Source organism: Heliangelus exortis, chromosome Z (assembly GCF_036169615.1).
Source record: "Heliangelus exortis chromosome Z, bHelExo1.hap1, whole genome shotgun sequence".
NCBI classification, from domain to species: Eukaryota; Metazoa; Chordata; class Aves; order Apodiformes; family Trochilidae; genus Heliangelus; species Heliangelus exortis.
In genome coordinates, this window is record NC_092454.1 from 23,555,186 (window position 1) to 23,575,642 (window position 20,457).

The following is a 20,457-nucleotide window of genomic DNA, read 5'->3' on the forward strand; positions in this document are numbered from 1 at the left end:
TCTCAGCTTCCACATGCCCCTTACATTCTCTTTTTAGCCTTATCATCAAGGACGAGTCTAAGTAGATGTGAACAGGCAATGCAACTAATGGAGGCATTAGACAAAGAAGTGGGCTTCAGTGTGTGCAACAAATAGTAGATGGATATGGTTTAAAGTAAATTTAATGGTGGAAGACACATTTCAAGCTAAGCAAGGTTGAGCAATGACATCAGACTGCCTACAAGTAACTTCTGTTCATTTCAGTAGTGAAGGCTGTCACTGGACTGAGGGTAGCACGGATTTGAACTCCTAAAAAATTCCTGATTATCTGTATGTCAAGTATGACTTCTGCAGAATTTCTGTTTTTACTTCTGTGATGTGCTACAGGGAGAGTTCTTGTTTCAAACCTTCTGTCACAGGGTGGTAGAAAGCCTTAATCTGTGTAGCTGTGATAATTATTCATAGAGAAGTTTTTGCTGTTAAATAGAGTGTTGTTTTAAATAGTTATGATTATGTTGCAGAGATAGCTAAATAAGGTACACTGGTACTTTCATAGTTTTTTTTTGGTTCTATCATAGTAAAAATAAGTTGTCTTGCTGTTTATTTTTTTTTCTTAGAGGAAATTGCAGTAAGTATTCTATGAATGCTTAAACAAGTGAAATTTTAATACACTTTCCCCATTACTATTTTTTTTTTTTTCATTTATTTGCAGAAGAATCCAGTTATGTCCAGTTCTACCTGGTCAGAAATAGATGTGCTGATTCTGGCTGGAACGATTGGCCATGTTTTGAGTTTGGGGGCAAGCAGCTTTATAGAAGAGGAACATCAAACCTGGTATTTTCTTATTAATACACTTTGTTTGATGCTGTGTCAGGAACTCTGTAGAAGTAATTTTCTTCTGAAAGAATGTGACCTTCAGCATAGCATCACTATGACACAGAATTCTGATAATACTGGGGAAGCCTCTGAGTGCAAGAATATAGACATTCCAGCAGCAGTTGATTCAAAACTGGGCAAGGCCACCACTTCAGCTGAATTTATAAAAGGATCAGATAAATGGATAAGCTTGGCAAGTCCATGGATCATTCTTATTTGCTGTCGGCTGCTTCGTTCCTTGAATCAGACAGGTGTCCAGTGGGCTCATCGGCCAGACTTTGGACATTGGCTGACAAGGCAAGTATCTGATTTACTGTGTTACTTTTTGTCTTATTTAATAATTAATGGATGCTTCGTTGGTGGAATATGTTTAAATTTCTATACGGTCTCTGTTTACAACATGCTGTAAGCATGCTGTAAGCATGGATAAACATTGAAGCACCCTAAGGAGTTTTTTACTGCTATTTCATGCAGGAGTAATTCCTTTTGTGCAATTAGTAGTTTATAATCTTTGCCTTTCACTATGACTTCTCTAATTAATGCCAGTTGAACTCAATAGTTTTATTAGAGGCAAATCATTCATTGACTTTCATTTGCCATATGAAAGTCAACAGTGCCTGGTTTGGGAAATTGGGAAATCTCTTAGTAGAACCTCTTAAAGAGAACCTTGAAATTAAAGGTGAGGGTACTGCTCAATTCCAGACATTGTGAAGTTGCAGGAGGAGATGCTGCATATTGAATTCTTCTTGTCTATCACAGGCATTTACTATGTAGGTGGAAATCTGAAGGAATTTTTCAAATGTAGTATGATAAACAAGAAAGGGAATATTTTACAACTTGAAATACGCTGGAGAGGGCTTCTACTTTTCCTAGTACCATTTAGAATTCTGAAGAACTACAGTCATTATTCAGTGATAAAAAGTACTTTATTTCAGCTGTTTTCTGTACATCAGTGAGTGAGCAGAGAAGCAGTACCTTGTGGCCTGCTAGTCAAGGTTTTGCAGACAGCAGATGAGGAGGCTGTGCTGTGTAAGATAAGGAGATTTCTTGCTGGTATCTTAAAACATGCGGATGAAATGTCATTCATCATTCATTAACAGTGACATGAGCAAATGAACTAATATGAAGCTTGTTATTTATTGGCAACCTCACAGATGAAGTGCTGATTGCTGTGACAGACATGACTGCAGAAAGACATGAGTTCTGAGGGAATTTACTGCATTACAGCAGTTGCTCTATACCAAAGCTTTTACCACCTATCCCTCCTCTTGTGGGTGAGGGACAGAGGAGGGAATGTCATATTCCCCATGTTAAGCCCACAGGATAGAGAACTCCTTCAGTATGAACAAGGCTAGTGTGTCAGCAGGATTAGGGGATGATTTTATAATTAAGCCTGAGCATATTCCAGAGATTTGTTCTTCCAGTAACTTTCTTCTACAGACTGACAGCCCTCTTCTTTGGAGTGTGTTTGTACCACAATACCATAAAACAAGGACCTGATACTCTTGCAGCTGAAAAATTCCATTCGTTTGAGAGAAGTGCTTTTGCTTCTGTTTTCTGCCAGGGAACTTTAACTGACACTTGACACAGCCTTCTTAAAATTGTGTATGCATGCCTGGATGTTGCCAGAAATGGACGCTACCGAGAGCATGAGCTCGAATCTGAATCCCAGGACCAGAGCTATAGGCAGTTCAAGTCAGTAGCAGAGACCGACTACAACCAGCCTGGTGCTGCGTCAGCTCTAGAGTGAGCCTCCTGGTTGCACCCAGCCTCACCTTTTATTGGCCCCAGGTCTTGGGCATGCTCAGTGGGGCCAGCCCTAACCGGGCACAGGTGAGACTGGACACCAGCCTGGCTTGTCACCCGGTGATTCCTGGCACCTGTATCCTACACCTGGACTTAATTTCCAAAAATCCTGTCTCACTTGTGTGCTTTCATCTCTGAGTTCCTAGTGTTAGATATTCCAGTAAAGCAGCAAGACCTGGGATTTCAGTGACAGCCCAGGTGGAACGTAGTCTGAAGCTAAAGCAGGTACCTCTAGAGATTCCTGATTTATAGCAAAAGCTGGGATATCCTGTATGTCCACCTTTAACACTACTGTCTGTCGGGAGCTTCCAAGTAACCTACTCAGATAAAATGAGATTCTTTACAGCTGTTCTGGGTTGGTCTTTTTTGTCATTGTTGGGGAAGGAGGGAAGAGAAGGGACAAAGGAGGCTTTTTTTGGTTTCCCTTTTTTTCTTCTGTGAACTGGAATTGGCATGCTTTGCAGAATTCCTATACATCTTTGAAAACAACAGAATCACAGGATGGTTGTGCTTGGAGGGGATGCCTGGAAATGGTTTGGTTCCTTCTGCCTACTAGTAATAGAGTGATCTGGAACAGCTTGCTCAGATCCTTTTCCAGCTGGGTCTTTATCGCCAAGGATGAAGGTTCCATAGCTATTCTGGGCAACCTGATTTCTTTTTCCTCTGCAGAAATTTCCTTCTGTTAAACAGAGTTTCCTTTATTTCAGTTTGTGTCCATTGCCTCTTGTCCTTTTGCTGGGCACCACTGGGGAGAATAAGGTTTAATTTTTTTTAATACTTACCATGTCCAGTCTGAGCCTTCTCTTCTAGAGGCTAAACAGTCTCAGTGCTTGAGCTTCTCCTTGTATGTTAGATGCTTCATTCCCATCATAATTTTACTAGTCCTTCAGTGTACTTATTCCAGTATGTCTTTATCTTTTTCTGTACTGTGTAACATGTAGCTGGAACGAGGACAGAGCACAAAGAAAGAAATACATTCTTAAGTCTGCTGGTAATGTTTTTCATAATGCAACCACAAATCCTGTAGTATTGTCAGTATGGTGAAGTAAATAATTTAATAGATATGGCTGGAAAAACAACCCAGGATGGGGTAGGAAACTCTTGGCATTCAGATGGATTGCCTCCCACTCTGATTTACCACCAAGCGTCATAGACAAATGGGCTGCCATAATAGCAGGAAGAGAAAATGCACAGACCAGCACTACTGCTGTTGAAATTCCTGTAGCTAGAAAATGTGGAAGTATGTGCATCTTTGGAAGTGCTGCAGGCATAAGCAGTTTTTTCTTCCAGCCACTATCAAGCATTCCTTACAAAAATCCTCAAATGTTTCTCAAGAAGTAATGATTTGCAAACTTCTACTTTTGGGGAGCATTAAAAAGATAGTGGAACACTCCAGAGTGCCATGCCATGGCAGGCGAAGCGGATTTGTCATTTGGACTGCCACAGTTCTGCCTTCTCCCTTTTATTGGCTTAACTGCATTTGCTGTGCTTAGGGAGCAGGCAAAAGAGCAGAACCGAGCTACATCCTGACTGAAATCAATGGAACAGTTTTTAGCTTAACAGGAGAATACAGTATATGTCACCATGCTATTATATACTTCAGTTCCTTTATAGGATTAAAAATTTGCCCAAACAGCAGCATTTGAACTGCACAGTTTTTGGACTTGAGTGATGGGATGTAGGTTATTTCTTGGGTCTCAAATGATTCACTGGACAAGCTTAGAAAGTATCAGTAAACAGCACAACTAATCTTTGCACATCTTGTGTGTGTTTTTTAGAGTATCTGTGAATTCCAGTTTGGCAACCACACTAATATGATATGGGGGTTTTAACATCTTTGTTGCTTCTCCTTCACAGAAGAATAGGTTCATAGAGATGTCTGTTGCCCTAGTGTTTTAATCAGGATTGAGATGATGTGTTTTCCTTACAGTGTAAATTGGTGATAAGCTGAGTTGCACAAAGCACTTATTTCTCTTCCCAAAATGCACTGATAGTCTATAAGTTTGATTGTTATTCTATTTTTAGCATGTATGTAATTTGCATAGTTATGTCTTAATAGCACATTTTGAGTGGTAACATATTAGAATGTTACTTGCATCATGTGTACTCTTCTCAGTTTGTATTCAATCTGCTCAGACTTTTTCTAGCCAACCTTCTATTTTGTCTCTAAGATTAACTAATGAACAAGGTATTCTCTTTTTTTTTTTTTTTTTTTTTTTTTTTTTTTTTTTTTTTTCCTTTTTCCCCCCAGTATTGACCTTTTAGATGTCTGTGCTCATGCTGAAACTAATATTTTGCTTATCTGGACAGTGATTGAGGAGCTCAGTCTTTGAGATAGAGAGACTTTAGTGCAGGTTTGTGCATTGAAAAATGTAAGCAGCAAAAAAGACAGTGAATCTGTCTACTGGTAGTGTGTTGAATTTGACTATTAGAAATGCATGCAGCAGTGCTGAAATAAGAAAAATGTTCTTTTTTTATTTGCAGTCTCTGTGAGACCTACTGCAAATGAAAAAAAAAAAAAAAGACTTCAGTAGGAAAGGGGGAAAGAAAATCTGTCAGTAAATGAAGCATTAGGGAACATGCAGTCTCTAAACATGTCTAGAAGTCAGATTTTCTTTTTAGCTAGTTGTTACTCCATTAGAATCATCTGGATGTTAATCTTGGTCAGAGCCGATACTTCCAAGGTGTCAGAGCTGCTATATGGCTCACTGTGGAAGAGGTGAAACTGTAAATGACAGCATCAGCTTGATGAGAAGTGACAAGAAGCAGAAGCATGGGAATATTGTAGTATTGTTGTTTGATGATGTATTTAACCGTCCCCAAATGCCCTCCCCTCCGAATTTAGCATACCAAGTGACTCCTCCTTACTTTATTGCAATAGTAGAATGAAAGTAAACAGTTAAAAAAGGCTTTATCCACATAAAATATGAATCATGCGCATATACTTAATTCCTTTCGCTCTTCTATTTGCAGTATTAAGGTGAGGTCAAAACAGTGGAAGGAAATGTATTCAGTCTTCATTCTGATACCAGAAGTATGAAAATGTAGACCACAAGCTGTTGCAGTAAGAGCATACAGCTGAAGCTCTCTTTTTTTATTTCCTCCATCCCCAGATTCTCAGGAAACTATTGGATCATCCCTTTCAGTTTTGTGGCTTGGGCAAACCCCAGTACGTTTTAGCTGAGATCAGAGTAGCCGAGGACTCAGCGAGTGTCTTACTTAATATAACGCTGGCAATTACTTACAGTTAGGAATATTTTTAAATTTTTATGTGTTGCAATGTTAGTTTTACCTGCAAGAGTTTCTTAAGAGAACTGCCTTGACTTCATGGACTATTTTAGATAAAGTAACAAAGATGATGTTGATTTGCTGTTATAATATGATCTGTTCATACAATGAGCAGGCAAGAAGAAAACAGCCTGAAAGCATCCCAAATTTTCCGCAAAGGTTCATTTTAGAGGTGCAGTGTATAACTAAATTAGTTATGTGTTGATGCATGTATTATCTTCCCAGGTTGTTGCAGCAATCCATTCTCTGCTTTTGCTGTCTCCTTGTGTGGAGGAAGAGCAGCAGTGGGGAGAAACATCAAGACTGTTTTCTCTCCCCTAGTGTTCTAGTTGTTACTTCTTTCACTTTCCTATCCTGGCCTGCAGAGAGCAGTGCATCTCTTGGGATCTGGATTGGATCCTGCAGGGAGAACTAACAGGACCAATTTTTCTGCCTGCTATCCTTTCCAAGCATTGCAGCTGAAACAGCTGTTGGTCAAACTCCAGATAAAGCATAGAGACCATTCCTAGGGAATAGAAAAATAAGCCTATTTGAACTACTGTAATTTTGATTAAAACAAAGATAAAACTGGAGTTTTCTAGGTGTTATCAGAGTTAATGCAGATAACAGCCCAGGCCCACTGTCAGTTTGCTGAAGTTAGTGAACTTTTATCATGGCATTTTGGAGTGTGTGAGACAGAAGATGGAGCCCTTGGCTCTCACAATCTATAATGTTCTTAACAGAAGGTAAACCTGACAAAATTAGCAGTTCTGTGTCATTTCAGATACTGGGAGTATTTGCAGTAGGCAAGGCTTAGCAATTCTTGGATTACAGTGGGCTTTCTGGAATCACATAGCTAGCTATGGTAGGGCTTGAGTGCAGATTTTTACCTTAACCTAACACTTTAGGGTGCTAACTGATATAACCGTAAATGTAAATATATAGCACTTGCAGTATGCTGAATAAAATATCCTTGAACAAGTGTTACCTCTTTAGGATGTAGGAGAAAAACCGTATCTGTAACCTTCTTGGCCATGATGCAAATTTTGTGTCTCTGTCTCTTCTCTGTATTGATGCAGTAATAGGGCTGTACTTATGTAAAGGAGTCTCATGTGCTAGTGTGCTTGCATTTATCTGTTTTAAACTATGTAAGTATATTCCTGGTCATTTTGCTACATAATGTTTTGTGTGTCTAAAATTAAAAAAATCAAATACATTTGTAGTTATTTAAAAAAGGATATTCTAATTCTGCAATGCAAAAATCTTTTGATGTAGAATGAAAAGCTGTAATATAAGCAAAATACACTGCTTCAAAATGTATAAATAAGAAAACCCTAGTTTAAAAGCACTAGCTTCTTTTCCATTATGCACTGTACAGCTCAGTTCTTATATAATTAACTGAATAACTAGCATGTGGTAGAACACAATAATAGCACTTCTTAACAAGCATGCTTGAATAGAAAACCTCATTAATAAAACAGCTTCAATCAAAATACTAAACTATTTTACTATACCTCTTACAAATTTCATAATGTGTGTCGGTGCAGTGATTAATTTGGAAATACAGTGTTGTAGCTATGGCTTTGTCAAATGTGTTTGTCAGTAATTACAGTGGTTTAAAGGAGGGCTTTTTGTTGTTTTTCATTTCCCCAGCTCTGAACATAAATCTGAACTCTCCTTCTTGGCTGCAGTCTCCCTAGTTATGATCTTCTTTCTGGTTCAAAGAAGATGCTCGCTGGTTTCAAAAATTGCTATGGCACTTGGTCTCCTGGGAGTCTACAGTTACCGGGCAGCCATTGGAAATGTTGTATATCCATGGCAACATGACAGCAAAGATATTTCAAAGTAAGTTAAATCAACAGATATGTATATCTATTTATATTTCTATAGAAGTGTTAACACTTTGGATATCAGGAGATGAAGTGGGAGGATATGTTGTGTCTAGGCTGCAATCCCATTCGTAGGAATAAAACTCTACTTTGTAGGTGGCCAGCACTTAGTTTTTGTGGTATGTGCGAAATCTTGAACCCTGTGAAGTCTTTCAACTGGGGCAGATCAGAAGCCAGTCAGTTAATGATCAGTGTGAGGAAAATCTAATCATCATACTGTTAGGCTGTGGTTTTTTACTACAAAGAAACTCCAAATACACCATCTCCTCTGCTTAGATGGACTTGCCACATTAAAAAGAGTGGAAGCCTAAATCATTTAGCTACTCCCTAATTTTGAAAAAGTATTAGGCTGTAGTTGGGAGAGTTGCTTGCTTTCTTCTGCAGGTGAGTGTTCTGTGATGTGTGACCTTTCAGTGATGTAGCCAAATCTGTCTTGAGGTCTAGGCTGTGTTGTACTATGCATACTAAAATTTTTATGGATATGTTAGATTTCTTACTGAACTGGTCTGTAACTATCATGAAACTTTGGCTATTTCACCAGTAGCTACTTTTGGAATGTAGCTAGGGTCTCTTTAGTTTTCTTATGATACTTGTTAACTGTAGGCTGTGCAGCCTCAAGTTTTCCTAAGTGTCAGAAGAGTCACAGAAAACTTCAGTGTCAGCACATTTGATGAGGGTGATCATGGGAGAGAAATTGTAAAAAAGCATCTTCAGGGTGTAAGAATCCTTCTTTCACATTCATTTTAAATTCAGTATGGCTACAAATGGTTTATTTTTGAGCTTCTTAATCAGTGATCAGAGATTCACAAGGTGTGCAGAGGAAAAACACTGCTGGAGAAGATCTTGTCTTATATGGACCCTGGAGATAAGAGATAGGTCTGGAGAGAGGAAGACTTACCCTTGATAGAAGAGGACCAGGTTAGAGGCCACTTACTTAAACTGGAAATCTATAAATCCATGGCCCCTGATGGGATACATCCATGAGTTCTGAGAGAGCTGGCAGGTGCTAATGCTAAGCCACTCTCCATCTATGATCTTTGGAGAGGTCATAGAGAACAGGAGAGGTGCCTGAAAACTGGAAAACAGCTAATGTCATTCCAGTCTGCAAAAAGGAGGAGACAGGGAACTACAGGCTGGTTAGTCTCACCTCTCTCCCTGTTAAGATGTCGGGAAAAATCTTTCTGGATGTCATAACAATACATGTGAAAGCACTTTAACTGGGAGAAGTCAGCATGGATTCACCCAAGGGAAGTCATGCTTGAACAACCTTGATTGCCTTCTGTGACATTGTCACTGGCTGCTAGATGAGGAGAGAGTAGTGCAAATTATCTGCAAGACTTCAGCAAGACTTCTGATACTGTCTCCCATAACATCCTCATTAAAAAACTCGGGAAGTATGGCTAGATGAGTAGACAGTGAGGTGGATTGAGAGATGGCTCTGTGACAGAATTCAGAGGGTGGTGAGCAATGGAGCAGGATCATGTTGGAAGCCTGTAACCAGTGGTGTCCCCCAGGTGTCAATACTTAGTCCAGTCTTGTTCAACATGTTTATCAGTGACCTGGACAAGGGGACAGAGCATATCCTCAGCAGGTTCACTGAGAGAGTGCAGCAGAGAGGATGAGTGTGATTTGGCATACGGAAGCATCTCTGATGAGGAAAGGCTGAAAGAGCTGGGACTCTTTAGCCTGGAGAAGAGAAGGCTGAGGGGAAACCTTGTTAATGTCTGCAAGTATCCAGAGGGTGGGTGCAAGGAAGATGGAGCCAGACTCTTTTCAGTATTTCTCAGTGACAGGACAAGGGGCAACAGGCACAAGCTGGAACATGGGAAGTTCCATTTAAACATAAGAAAAACCTTTTTTACCATGAGGGTGACATGGCACTGGAACAGGCTACCTCTCTGGAGGTATTCAAAATCTGCCTGGATGCAGTCCTATGTAATGTGCTCTAGGTAATCCTGCTTTAGTGGGAGAGCTGGACTAGATCAGCTCTAGAGGTCCCATCCAACTCTGACAGTTCTGTGATTCCTTGATCTTAGGATGCATGGAAGTTCAGACTTGCTAACAGGACATGTTTTAGAACTAATATTTTTATATGTGTGTATTTACTTACATTCCATCTCTCCCAATAGTGAAGATAATTGTAGTTGTGTGCTAGTATTAACACTGGTAGTTCTGCAGAATGTGAAAATAAAGGTAATCTTTATTTAGTCTACAGGATTTGGCTCTGTGTTTGAAACGTGCCTTATTTCTGAGTGTGACCTATAGTTTTGAATTTTGTTTGAGTAAAATCCTTGGAGAAGAGTACTGTCCTTGCAATAATAAGAAAAATGTTGCAGTTTGGAATGGACTATTAAATAGAGCAATTGAGCTGCAAATAAAATGCAATTAGAGAAATAAGTAGAGTGCATAAATACTTAAAGCAAAGTGTTTACTGTGTGCTCGCTCATTTCATAGTTAGCATATTGATCACAATTATAAAAAAAATACAGGCTTTTTGTATTATGTCACCTCAAATAAAAAATGAACACTGTGATTTTCTAAGTTATATCTGAGTGTAAACTAGTTTAAAAGTCACTGTCGTGTTTCAAAGCTTTTTGCTCTTCAGGTGCTTTGTGTAAACTGTCTGGTGAAAGCTCATAGGGTCAGCAAACACAGGTTCTGATCCTTGTGTTGGCATATGGTCTGCACCTGGGTCTGGAAATGGCAGTCTCAGGTCTTTCCAGTTCTCAGTAATAAAGGACTAGCAGTAAATGTGTAACAGAAGCTGTTTAAAGAATATAGAGTGAAAATTGTAACATAGGTAGTGAGCACCTTCAGATGGTATGAGCCCTTTGTGCAGCATCAGACATACTCATATCAGATGAATCTTTCCAAGGCATCCCACTGCCTTTCTCTTATACCATGGTGGCTTTTTTTGTGTGTAAACAAAACCTCAAAGAAACCCATGTATGTACTCCTGCCATGTGAGCAGGCCAACACAGAGGTTCTAGCATGGTCCCTTGCTGATGGTTGCTGCTCATGCTAACGTGCTCATGCTTCTCATGCTCATGCTCATGCTTCTCAAGCCTAAATTACAAAGATGGAGAATCTCTGCTCTGAAATACTCCCTCTCTGTACCCTTTGCTGAAGATACATGTTTTCTTTGGATGGCACAATTGCTGGGTGGTGAATGAGGGAGAAGATGCAACTAAAGTGTGTCCTGTCTCCTATGGATTAGCATAAAATAACTTAAAAATTTAAAAAGGCAAGGAAGTAATTTGGCCTTACATTTTCCTCAGAGTTCTTTTAAAATTGTTAGTTTGTGCAGTCAGAAAGATGAGTTTATATAATACTGACACAAACAAAATAACAGTAGTGCATTTGCTGAGAAGTTACCTTTTTTTTAGTTTGCATTTTCATCAATCACTTAGTTTCAGTTTTCACTTAATCCTTTTAATAGTGACAAATGCTCAAAGCTATTTCCTGAGGTTTTCTTTCTAAGTTTCAATAATATATTTGAATATGTTATAGTAATTACTACATGAGAACTACTGGACATACTGAAATGGGGTAATGAATTTCTATATTAGCCAGAAACACAGAAACTCTCTAAATGTTAATGTTGCTTGGGTGGGGTTTACCCTAAAGGGGAAAGCCAATGGACCTTACAGGGTATTTACAAAAGCTTGCTGTTTAAGAGAATATAGTAGTAAAGTACCTTTGCATAGACCACTACGTATGAGTTTGAACCTTTGAAAGCTAAAGCACAGAGCACTGTATTCATGTTTAGGGAGGCCACATCATTATCTTGTGGTGGTTTTGTCTCTTATCTTGGTTTTGTGGTTGCAAGAGGAAAACTGAGCATGCAAATACTGTTGCTTATTATTTCTTCTCTTGCTATTTGGTTCTTTTTCCTGTACGTGGAAGAGGAAGATTGTATTCCAGCTCATTGGTTAGTAATTGTTTGAGAAGAAAGGGGACCTTCCGAAGACTGAAAAATATATCAGTTTAAAAGGAGACATTTATTTTTAGAAATTTTGACTAGTAATGTTTTCTGTGATCAGCTAGTTATACTGGTCACACCGAGTGTAACTATGCTTTTACTATTTTTACTGTCATGGTCTAATCCTCCATATATTACTGAGTCCATATGACTCAAGAATCATCACTTCTCAGTGAGTTAGATTAACTTCCTAGGGACCTTGTTCATTCACCACTATTGGGAATTGGCTGGTAATCCCTAAGGACGGTGTAGATTAAATTATGGATAAAATGTGTGAATAACATGTATTTTGACCCTTTTTGAGATAAAAAAATGTATTCGTAATGACAAAAATTTGAATATGCTCATTTAGTGAGTTCTTTGGGTTATTATTGTAATTTAATTTACTCTAATGCATTCGGTGACTTTTTTGCCTATTAAATGTAACAGTATCAGTGCATTCTGCTAGATAGCTTTTGCTTTCTTTGTTCCTTGGGCTTTACACTTCTAAAATAGCAGGTCTCAGTTTTTAAGGTTATTGGTCTTATCAGATGTTCATCTGAGATGCTGTGCTTTCCTCAGAAGCAATTTCCACTAGAAATGAAGAGGCCAGTGAATTTATAGGTGAAAGGAACATAGCAGTAGATGTTAGTTATACTTACTACTTAAAAATTCTTTTTTTTTTTTTTTTTCTTTTTTTTTTTTTTTTGTAATGAGATTGCTTTGAGATTGAAGAATGAGTACAGTTGAAAGGAAAAAATGTGTTGGTATAAAGCAGCATATCTCTATATCTCTGCAACTATTTAAGGTGAGAAAAAGCTGGAAGTATGCAGAAATTTCAGACTAAAATAAGGATTTCTAGGAACCATCACTGTCCTTTAGGCTGTTTAAAAAGAAATACGTGTTTGTGTGAATGAGTTGTCACAGCTTACAGGAGATAGTAATTTTTAAGTCAATTTAATTCCTGAAACAAAGTTTCCATGTCACCCTAAGGAGTATTTTTGGTGACATTTATTATGCTACATAAATGGCATTATTTATACTACTGTATTCATATATATGAATGGATTTAAATCTTGAACAGTAATAAAACAGATTTGATTTGGTTACATTGACTGACGTATAATTTTATATTTTAGCTTAGTTTAGCTTTTAGCACAAGCTGTTTACTTTGATTTGGATTGTGGATTTGGATGTGTTATCATTTAAATATGAACCACTCTTAGGGTTTTTGTATTTGCGAAGGCTCTCACATGAAAATGGCCAGTACTATCCTTAGAATTTAAATTGTCTGGCAGAACTGCACCTGTCTTGAAAGACCATTTGACTGTGAAGTAGTTACTGATAAGCATCTCAACGTTCTGTTTTATTTATTTACTAATTGCTCTTACTGCCTGTTTTGTTTTTAATTTCTTCCTTAGGGGGATTACTGAAGCTCGCTTTGTTTATGTCTTTGTTCTTGGCATAGTCTTCACTGGCACTAAAGATTTACTAAAGTCACAGGTTATTTCTGCAGACTCCAGCGTGAAGAGTACAGGATTATGGGAAGTGTATAGTGGATTAGTTCTACTAGCAGCTCTGCTATTTAGACCTCACAATTTACCAGTCTTGGTGTTTTGTCTGTTGATTCAGACAGTGATGACAAAATATATTTGGAGACCTTTGAAATTTGATGCAGCACAGATTAGTATCATGCACTACTGGTTTGGCCAAGCTTTCTTCTATTTTCAGGTAAGCTGAACGCCTTCCCTGCTAAAAGGAGGGGGGAGGGGTAATAGTTCTTGAATGAAGTATTGTGCTTGTGAGTAAAATGTCAACTAAATCTCTGAGTGGAAACGTTTTCTAAGTTCTCAGAAACGTTTAATTTCTGACTGTATTATTGATGTTTTGTTCTCAGAATCAGGGAAAGATGCGTATCTTTATAACCTATACCCAACTTGCATTTCAGAAAGTGCTAAAAATACAGGAAACCTATACTAGAGGTAACTAAAGGGTCTGCTAGTGGGTCTGGTAAATGCTGTTCGTTTGCAACAAATGTAAAAGTTTCAGCTGAGTTGATAAATATAAGTAAAAGGCACGTGCCATTTTGTCCCTCATTCTTGAGGCTTACAAATGCTTTGGTAGCATTACAATAGGTGTACAAACAGTTTAAGACTGAAAGGAATTTCTGTGGCAAGGTAATAACTCTTAAAAGAATCAGAACTAATTGTCATTCTCATTATATGAAATGGTACTGTGTTTCTTGAGTCTTATTACTTTCTGTAGCATAGTTATTTGCATTCCAAATAAGGTTGCAATGCCACAAAAATGCTACTTAGCTCTGAAGTTGGAGAGGTTCCTTGCACTTCTAATAATGCTGGAAATGTGGCAGAGCCTTAAGAGGGTATTTGTTAAGTTGGAAATCAGGTTGTTTCTGGATTTGGAGGAGAGGCTTTTCGATTTGTTGCAAAATTTCAAGGTGAGAGCTGTGCTGGTTTTACCCTTGAGGCAAGGCTGAGGATGATAAAACTGTGGTCAAGCTTAGGGTACTTCCTACTGTCTTTCTGACCCACCCTGCTAATACTGAGGATTGGCTTTGCTTCGCTCAAAGAGTACATGCCAGGACAGGGAATTGCTCATGGGGATCAGATTGTCATGATTCATCCCTTCCTATTCAGTTTTCCTTTTCAGAGGACATAACATTTCTTGGTTGAACAGCTTTTGCATGTCGTGAATGCTACTTTTCAGGCAGTCAGGTCTGATTATGGCCTTCTGAGAGCACCCCTTAAGGGGCTTGGCAAGAGGCTGAAGGCAAGACCCTCTCTAGCACTGAGGTACCAAGCAAAAGCAACTTCCAGAAATTTAGTGAAGGATAGGCTGGCAAGAAAATTCTGGCTAAGGGACTAATAAAGAATTGTTTCAGTGTTTTCATAAAGCACACATTTTCAGTGGTGACTTCTTGGTACAGTTGGCTGAACCAAATCCCAGAACCACCAAATCACAGGAATTGAAGCTGGAAAGCACCTCTCAAGAGTCACTCAGTCATACCTCCCCTTGTTCAACAGCAGGTCAGCCAGATCGGGGTAGTCTGGAGTGTGTCAAGTTAAATATAAATACCTCTAAGGATGCAGACTTTGCAACCTCTCTGGTCAGTCAGTCTGAGTGCTTGAACATCCTAGCCAGTAAAAAAAAGCTGTTTTGATCACAGAATCACAGAATGGTTTGGGTTGGTAAAGACCTTAAAGTTCCATCTAGTTCCAGCTCCTTCCTGCCATGGGCAGGGACACCTCCCACTAGTCTAGGTTGCTCAAAGCCCCATCCAGCCTGGCCTTGAATGTTTCTAGTGCAGGACCATCCACAACTCCTCCTGGCAGCCTCTTCTTGTGTCTCACTGCCCTCACAGGAAAGAATTTCTTCCTAATACCTAATCTAAATCTACCTTCTTGTAGTTTGAAACCACTCCCCCTCATCCTGTCACTACATGCCCTTGTAAAATCCCCCTCCAGATTTTCTGTAGGCTCCCTTCAGGTTCTGGGCAGGAGAAGGGTTGGGGAACCCAGGACGACAGCAAGTGCGGCCCCTGGCAGCCCCCCCAGGAAGGCAAAGCGCTGCCTGTGGGGCCTGTTGGTTGCAGCTGGGGTCTGGTGCTTTCCACACCCTCCACTCCCTCTTAATGGGTTTGTGTTGATACCTGTTGCAGCACTGCCTTGCTTGCCCAGCAGCACCCAGTGGCATTGCACAGCTTCACAGAGTTTGGACTTTTGCGTTTCTTTTTTTAATGCTTTAATCTGTTGTGAGGGTGCGTGTTGTATCTGAAGCCTTGCATGGTCTCTGTGTTACATGCTGGGTCTCAGGCACATGGTGCCTTACACAGGGACAGGGGATGGGCTCGATGATCCTGATGGGTCCCTTCCAACTCAGCATGTTCTATGACTGCGATTCTATGGAGGTCTGCTGCAAGGACTCCCCAGAGCCTTCTCCATGCTGAACAATACTAGCTCTCTCAGCCTGTCTTCATAGGACAGACCCTCAGGCCCTCTGAACACCTTCATTTCCCTCCTTGAGACTCAATTCAACAGCTTCCACATCCTTCCTGTGTTGGGGGCTCTAGAACTGGACACAGCACTCTAGGCAGGGTCTCATGAGAGTGGTGTATGCACCTCTCATGAGAGGTGATGTACCTCCCTCAACCTGCTGATTTTATTTTGTTCATGGTTGGCTCTCTGGGTTGCAAGCCCACATTGCTGGCTTGCGTTGAGCTTCTCATCAATCAGCATCCTCAAGTCCTTTTTCTGCCCAGCCTGTAATTGTGCTTAGGGTTGTGGATGACCGAGATGCAGAACCTTGCACCTGGCCTTGTTGAATGTCATACAGATCACACATGTCCACCTCTCAAGTCTTACAGGTCCCCCTGAATGGCATCCGTCTCCTCCAGTGTGTCTGCCATACCACACAGTTTGTTGTTATTGGCAGACATTCTGAGGGTGCACTCAATTCTGCTACCCAAGTTGCTAACAAAGATACTGAACGTCACCAATCCCCATACCATCCCCCGATGAATGCCCCTCATCACTGATCTCCATTTGGACATGAAACCATTGACTGCAATTTTCTGAGTGTGACTGTCCAGCCAATTTCTGATCCACCAAGTGGTCCATCCCTCAGGTCTGTGTTTTGTGCTTTCAGCTGCCTTTGCATTGGAATTTTTTGGTTTTAGAAGACTGGAAGAGGTGATTTCCATTTTAGCTGGCTGCACATTTTTCTGTTGGTTTTTCTGTGTTTTTAAGGCATCTGCTCGGGCCCTGTAACCCCGGTGGCAATGTTTTTAATAGATGCTTTTTCTTTGAACGTGATGACTTCCAGCATGATACAAATTCCAGTAAACTTGTATATATTTTTAAAATTATCTCTGAAAAGGGAGTCTCTTGCACAGAGACCTGCTTCTGAATGGCAAGCATCCAAAGCTGAGAAAGGAGAAATTGTCCATTGCTTTATTGTGAGCCAGATTGCTTAACTGGTCTTTATTCATATCCTGTCACTCTAACATCTGGAGAATGAAGAGTGATAGGTACTTAGTAAAACTTCTCATAGAAGCAGACCACAGTTCTTCCCCCTTTGTTGTTTCCTGTGCTGATTTATTATCAAGTCCAAGATATGAGCAGGTACAGATGAGGAGTTAGTGTTTTTTTGTCCCATCATAGGTAAGTTAAATCCAGCTTTGGAGAGATTTTTCTCAATTTAGCAATGGCTTAGCAAAAATTTTGACAAGGCTTTTTAATAAAATGCATCTGTTTCTAAAGAACTTGATGATAGTGTTTTGCAGATTTTTTTGCAGATCTACTTAAAAAAACGAAGCTGTGTGCCTCTTTGGCATGGACAAGACAGAATAAAATAATGAATTAAATGTAATACAACAGGGAGGGACTTTGGATCAGCTTTGATTGTGACTCTGTTTTCTTCATTTTTACTACTTACCTCTGTTTATATCTCTGTTTTTTGTATTTACAAAACATCCTAGAGATGTTTCAAAAATAGAGAAATAAATTTTGCCAAGGAAAACGTGCTTTTAAGAGTCAAGGCAGATGGAATTTTCCTCCAGCCCCCACTAATCAGAGACCAAATTTTCATTTCGCCTTAAAAAATGCTATAAGTGCATTTTCATTAGATGCCCTTTCTAGGAGGGTATTTGATATTTGACCCAAATACCACTGTTTAGATGTTCACTTTGTTCTTTTACTCTCTGATGAAAAAACTATTCTGCAGGTGTGGAAAGAAACAGATTGGATCATACAAGACTAAGAGGAGGGGTTTTTTGTTCTTCACAATTTAAAGCAATTGCCTGATCTGGAGAATACTCTTTGAGAAAAGTAGAATGGTAAAGCTGGTAGCTCATAAAACCACAGAGGCTACAATTAAAATTCTCTCTCCAATTGGTAAATTTCTCCCAGTTTGTTCTGAGAATAGGTTTTCCTATCTGAAACTCTTGACCCAAGGACAGAAGAAGCTTCTTCCAGAAAATACATTAAATTTCATGCTCTTTTTATCTTATTCCTCATTTTATCTAGCATTCTGTTCTGCACTACCAGGGAAAATTAAAAACCCAACAACTTAAAAAACCCAGTTCATTAATTATTTTTCTTTTTTATATTTAAGTTTCTCCTTCCTTTTCCTTAGAGTTCAGGGTCTAGTGTATGAGCAGCTTATTATAAGAGAAAAACTGCTTAGTTTTTGAGGCCTGAAATCAGGTTTGAAGTGTTACAGACTTATTAGTGATGGTGGTAATTAACTAGTAATTAGTGTACTGGCAGTCAGTGAACTATAGAAGGAGGGTCTGTACCAGATACAGAACAGATGAATACTCACCAATTCTTTGCCATTTTGTATGCCTGATTTCAAAAATACCTAGCCCCTCTCTACAGCTGTACCCACCCTCTCCCAAACACATAGAGGTAACACCTCCTTCAGGTGTGTTACAGACTCTTCTCATGGAGATGCAAGTTCCCCAGTTTAGCCATGTCTCTTTTTGACACATACAGTCACTTGAAGCTTTGGATGTTTGTGTTTGTTAGGAGTATGGTAGATTAGTGACCTCATGAGAACCACAGATGGAACACTTTCCAGCTGTTCCTTATCTGAATGATGGAAAGTGGACCTCTGAAAGTACCCATACTTCTCATAATGTAGCTTGCTTGTGTAGTAACAGATTCTAATTGTCTGAAGAAACCATATGATCTTTTTTTTGTTTACTTTGTGGGGAAAACGGGAGGATCTTGGTTTGTTGACAGCTTTCAGGTCTCTCTCCTTCCTGCTGTGTCTTCCAGTGTAGATACACCTTTCTTATTGAGTGCAGGTGTCCCAGATTTAGCAACTACCTGTCTTGGCCATGACTATCTTCACTAAGGTCTTACATTTTGACTGACTTAGGAAAGGGTTGTATTTCAGACAGAGTATGCACCATTAGTTCTCTTATACTAAATAAACATTATGGAAATACAGCTGCTGTGTTACTACTGAAGCAGTCGATCAAGATCTCAACTTCAGTGTTGAGATTTGGCTTCCATAAAGCCTTGATACTAGCTTGTCACTGGTTTACTGCCTCTGCAGTGAGCACTATCTATGCTTGAATGCTAGGGGAGAAATGAGAAGCATATCTATGTTGTTAGGAATGATGTGCGCTGCTGGAATAGATCTAAATGTCTTCCCTCACTTTCTTACCTCAAATTTTGTGGTACTAGGTCTACCACTATTAAACCAGCTAGGTTTAAAGCAGTAATAGGTTTTTTAATTTCCACATAGGCATAAAGCTCTAATGTAGCATAGAAAAATGATAGCAGGCCTATGGTTTAAATACAGAAATTGAAAAACACTTAAATTTGATGTTGATGTAGATCAGATTGGATTCTAAATTTAAACTCTGCTAGCTAAATGAGGCAGGAGAAGAGAAATACAAGCTAAATATAACATCCTTCCATCTGGAAATAGGAGACAGATTTGGTCGACTACTTTTTGCACATGTCCTGGTGTGATTATGAGGAGAATGAGGCTTCTTACCCATGCTGCTAAGCCTTTATTAAATTTTGGTAGACAAGAGGGTACGTAATGACAAAAGCATTGCTAAGTGTGGAATGTAAGTGATGGCCTTTTGAATATGATAGCGAGTAAAAATAGCCTCATTCGGGATAGCATATTTAATGAATGAAGCAGGCTTCTATCGAAAAAAATGTTGTGGTGTCCTTAAAGACTTCATGGAAGTATAGCTGTGAAGTGTACAGTGTAAGCAAGTTTCATAGGAATAGATACTATTTTTCCTTAATCAGTTCATATAGGCATGGGGGGAAAAAATGAAATGTCTGAGTGTGGAAGCTAGTATTTTGTTACTAAATAGAAGTTTAAAAAATGGATGAAATTAAATATGGGTTGAGAACAAATGCCTTGAGCTTGCTCTTGCTTTTGCATTCTACACTTGGTCTGTGCCAGGGCCCTGTGTGTATCTCCTGTGTAGGAGTTTAGTGGAGTTCAAGGTCATCTCCTTCACTGACTGGAACTCTTGAAAGGAAACCTGTAAGGAAGGGCCTGACCCTTCTATTCTTTGGGAGCTGTTTTTAATCTGATGCTTTGCTGCGTGTGCTGTGTTGCAGCTGTGTAAGCAGATGTGTCTTGTCTGTGCCTGACTTGTGCGCTTTTGACCCTGAGCGGGAATTGGACCTGCTGGCTAGGCTTCTTGGCCTAATTTTGGACCTGCCTTGTGACTACACCCTTGCTGTGTGATTGCTGGACTTCATCTGGCCTTGATGCATGAGTCTGGATCCAGTTCTGTCCAGGACATGCCACTAAGCATTCCCAGTCCTGACATACTGCTCTCACCTGGCTTTGTTTCATGCTCATATCTCAGCTTGCCTTCCCTTGCAGAACCAGCTGGCTCTTGCTGCTCTCTGACAATGTGAACCTAAAAGCCAAATTTATTAAATAGTTGTCACATGGGAAGACTATATGTTATAGGCCTTTACAAACTATACTCCAGGCCTCTATGGAGATTTTTGTAAATAGTAAGTAGTATGAAGGTTGTGTGGTCTTCATGCTTGGAGGTTTTCAAAACTTGGTTGAATAAAGTATTGCATTATTTATGTGGAGCTGGGTAAAACCCCATTTGTTTTTAGTTTTGTTTTAGTAGTTGGGATGTTTATTTATTGCTGTGTGTAA

At 39.5% G+C, this 20,457-nt stretch overlaps 1 protein-coding gene across 2 annotated transcripts in view; it reads left to right on the plus strand.

Annotated features, from left to right (window-relative positions):
* PIGG (phosphatidylinositol glycan anchor biosynthesis class G (EMM blood group)) overlaps positions 1–20,457 on the plus strand; it is an 83,270-nt gene that overhangs the window by 31,221 nt on the left and 31,592 nt on the right. The window contains exons 9-11 of one of the 2 annotated variants that reach the window (XM_071731831.1): positions 695–1,152; positions 7,582–7,773; positions 13,200–13,509. In XM_071731831.1, coding sequence (XP_071587932.1) covers positions 695–1,152; positions 7,582–7,773; positions 13,200–13,509 — 960 coding nt within the window. The remainder of the gene's footprint in view (positions 1–694; positions 1,153–7,581; positions 7,774–13,199; positions 13,510–20,457) is intronic. The other variant, XM_071731832.1, reaches the window with a different exon arrangement.